At 63.3% G+C, this 3,582-nt stretch overlaps 1 protein-coding gene across 1 annotated transcript; it reads right to left on the bottom strand.

The window, feature by feature from the left end:
- Nucleotides 1–667: 667 nt before the first annotated feature.
- On the bottom strand, nt 668–3,282 carry LOC134537785 (uncharacterized). The gene is made up of 3 exons (XM_063379003.1): nt 2,370–3,282; nt 897–2,168; nt 668–783 (listed from the first exon to the last, which is right to left on the bottom strand). The coding sequence occupies exons 1-3, from the start codon at nt 3,280–3,282 to the stop codon at nt 668–670; spliced, it is 2,301 nt and encodes a 766-aa protein (XP_063235073.1).
- Between the last annotated feature and the right edge of the window lie 300 nt (nt 3,283–3,582).

Below are 3,582 nucleotides of genomic sequence, written 5' to 3'. Positions count from 1 at the left end.
CCTGTCAGTCCCCGACGCCAGATGGTAACTTTAGGTAAATACAGCACCTGAATACATGGTGCAATGGCGCGATGGCGAGGGCTGGCACCGCTTTGGCCGCTGCGGAGGCAGCTGGGCCGGTGGGCGGCGCCGCTGCGCATGGCGCGATGGCGCGGGCGGACGCCACCTCGGCCGCTGCGGGGGCAGCTGGGCCATTGGGCGGCGGCGCGGCGCATGGCGCAGTGGCGCGGGCGGATGCCGCCTCGGCCGCTGCGGGGGCAGCTGGGCCGGTGGGCGGTGCTACGGCGCATGGCGCGAAAAGGATGCCCAGGACGTAGTCGGCCAGGTGTGCCAGGGCCCAGCGTCTCCTCTCCGGCCGTCGACCCCTCCGTCGGGGCCTGCTCGCGCCCTCACTCTGGGGTTCGTCTGGTTCTGTGACTATAGGGGCTGCGTCCAGCGGCCCTTCACTGGGGTTCCCGAGCTCTGGGGAAGTCACCTCCGTGATTCGGAGTCTGGGTGGCCCTTGCCGGTTTCTCCTCTGTCTTTGTGGTGTAGCGTCATCGGCCGTTGAGACCGCTTGGGGCGAGGAATGCTCGCGTCCTGAGCCCTCGCTACATGGCGGTGGCATGTTGGGGCTGAGCGCATCGTGCCCAGCGGCCGGGTGGCTAGCGGCATCGGTGTGGTTAGGTTAATTGGACGCCGCGGCTCCGGGGGTTACCTCGGGACTGAGTACGTCGGGCTCAGTGGCTGGGCTGCCCGCGATGTCGTTGTGTTCGGGTTCGTCGGGCGGGGGGTCCCCGGGCGCTGCAGCTAGCCGCAGGTCGTATCAGTGGATATTCTGGGTGCGGCGGCCCCCTACATTCACCATGTAGGTCGTCGCCCCCAGGCACCGTTGCACTGGGTAGGCCCCCCCCCACAGTGGCGCGAGTACGGCGCAATAGTTACGCGGGGCCGCCGACAGGGGGTGAACTCGTGCATACACTTGGTCACCGGCTGGAAGGAGGCTGGGGGCCTCGTCGTCCGGGGGGTGATGACTTGGGTGTAGTGAGCCTGTCGCGTGCGCACCGCCTCGTGGTCGTCCGAGCATCGCTGGTCGCTATCTCCTCTGCATTCTGCCTGGTGCGGCACTCCATGGACAGCCAGCTCCCCCGGCAGCGGAAGGTTGCGGCCCTGAACCATCTCGGCCGGGGTCCTCCCGCTGGCCGCATTTACTCTTCGGCGGACACAGAATAGGGCATCGGCGACGTGGAGATCCCACTGAGTATGGTCATCGCCCAGCCGCAGGCGCAGTTGGACCTTCAACTCCTGGTTGCGGCGCTCGGTGGGGTTTGACTGTGGGTGGTAAGCAGGTGTGGTGTGGTGTTCCATGTGGGCCTCCTGGCACCAGTCCTTCCATCGGGCCCCCAGAAACTGGCTGCCGTAGTCAGTCAAAATGGACTCTGGGTAGCCGAACCTGGCCATGAATTCGCGGGTCATGACTTCAATGATAGTGGTGGCCCTCACATTGCCACAGGGGTAGGCCTCGGTCCAGCGGGTGAACATGTCCGTGGCTACCACGAGGAACCGTTTACCCCGCGGTGAACATGGGTAGGGCCCCATCACATCTAAGGCGATTGTCTGGAACGGGGTCGTCGGCAGCCAGGGCTGCTGTTGTTGCACGCCGTCCCCCCTGTGGGCCTTGCGTCGCTGGCAGGTCTCGCACTCCCTGACATAGTTGCGGACGTCCCGGCTCATCCTGGGCCAGTGGTAGTACTGTCCTACTGCTCGGCTGGTTTGATCGGTACCCGGGTGTCCTGCGAGGTCATGATTGTGGTAGAACACGAGCACTGTCTCACGGGCCTCTGGGGGGACATACGTCCTCCAGGCCCCAGTTACTCCGGGTGGTCGGTTCATGACTCTGCCGTCCTGGATCCGCCAGGTTGGGTGACCGTCATCGCTGGCACGCTCTCGTCGTCTGTCCGCGTCTGGGGACCGGTGCTGCGTAGTGAGCACATGGCGCTCCACGTCGGCCTCGGTATTCGGGGGTGCTTCGGCCCCTTCTCCGTTGACCGTGATGTGAGCGCACACGTGTCCGGCGGTGCCAGTCGAGCTGGCGCAGGCGGGAGGAAGGATGTCATCCCATTCGTCGTCGTCCAACACCTCCTGGCCGCCGTCTGGATCACGGGAGAGTAGGTCGGGGAGCTGGTTCTCTGCCCCGGGCACATGCTCAACCGTGAAGTCGAATGACTGTAGGAATAGTGCCCAGCGGATCAGCTTCCCCTTCCTCCACTGCATGGTGTGGAGCCAGGTGAGGCAGCGGTTGTCGGTGCGGAGAGTGAACGGCCTGCCCTCCAGGTGTGGGCGGTATTTCTTCACGGCCCACACGACCGCCAAGCACTCCTGCTCGTTGCTGTGGTACCGCCTCTCGGCGTGCCCGAACTTCGCGCTGGCGTAATTGACCACCTGCCGGTCGCCCGCGCCGTCCACCTGGTATAACACTGCTCCGGTACCCAGAGCGCTCGTGTCCGTCTGCAAGACGAGCGGTCGGTCCGGGTCGATGCGGGCCAGTGTGTGGCACTGTGTGAAGGCTTCCTGAATAGCGTTGAAGGCTGCTTGGGCGGGTTCGCCCCAGCGGTAGTGGATTTGCGGTGACAGCAGATCGGTTAGGGGCACGATGGTCTGTGAGAAGTTAGGGATATAACTCCGCAGCCAATTGATGAGCCCGACGAAGCGTTGAAGTTGCTTCCGGGTGCGAGGAACTTCCGCCATGGCAATCTGTCGTAAGTGGCCGATCTGGGGCCAGTTGCCCTCGGCATTCACCACGTGGCCCAAGAATTCGACCTCGGTCGTCCCGAGGTGACACTTGGCAGGGTTGGCAGTTAGGTGATTGGTGGCCAACCTTTCCATTACCAGCGCCAGGTGCCGGCAGTGGTCCTCCCAACTCTCCGAATAGACGATGACATCGTCTAAGTATGCCAGGGTGAATCTCCCAATGTATCCCTCCAGGACTCTGGTCATCATTGACTGGAAGGTGGCGGGGGCACACTTCAATCCAAAGGGCATAGCCCGGAATTGAATCCTCCGCCCGTCCGGTACCGTGAAGGCCGTCTTCTTCCGGTCCCCGCATCTTATGGGCACCTGCCAGTAGCCGGACTTCAGGTCCAGGGTGCTGAACACGCGTGCCCTACCTAGGCTGGCTACGGCAGCCTCGACGCTAATTTGAGGGGGAGGGGTGCTGACCGTCACAGCGTTCAGCGGCCGGAAGTCCACGCAAAAGCGGCTCGTGCCATCCTTCTTGGATGCCAGCATGATGGATGCACGCATTGTAGCGACTATGTGATGGCTCGATGACCCCGCTCTGGAGCATGTCGTCAATCTGCCCCCGGATAACCCGCTGCTCCCAGAACCCGTAGCTACGGGGTGGTTCATACACAGGCTCGTCAGTGGTGGAGGGAATGTGGTGTTCCGCCACTGTGGTTTTTTATCAATGGCCCGTCTACGGCGAGGACCTCGGGTCGTTCGGCCAGGACTGCATTTATTCTTGCCTGGTAAGCAGGCGGGACATTGTGATGCATATCCTCCAAGGTTAAGATGGTGTGTCCCAAGGTGGGGGTCTGGCCTATG

This window comes from Bacillus rossius, chromosome 1, assembly GCF_032445375.1.
Source record: "Bacillus rossius redtenbacheri isolate Brsri chromosome 1, Brsri_v3, whole genome shotgun sequence".
In the NCBI taxonomy this organism is placed as follows: domain Eukaryota; kingdom Metazoa; phylum Arthropoda; class Insecta; order Phasmatodea; family Bacillidae; genus Bacillus; species Bacillus rossius.
The sequence above is the reverse complement of the archived record's forward strand: the minus strand, read 5'-3'. Positions and strand labels throughout refer to the sequence as shown.

Excerpts from the sequence above, each read along its gene's own strand:
- LOC134537785 (XM_063379003.1), bottom strand. The coding sequence starts at position 3,282 with ATGCGTGCATCCATCATGCTGGCATCCAAGAAGGATGGCACGAGCCGC. Across the intron at positions 2,169-2,369 it reads CGCCGAGAGGCGGTACCACA|AGAACCAGCTCCCCGACCTA; the intron begins GCAACGAGCAGG and ends TGCCCGGGGCAG. Across the intron at positions 784-896 it reads TGCGCCGTACTCGCGCCACT|CGCCCGGGGACCCCCCGCCC; the intron begins GTGGGGGGGGGC and ends GGCTAGCTGCAG.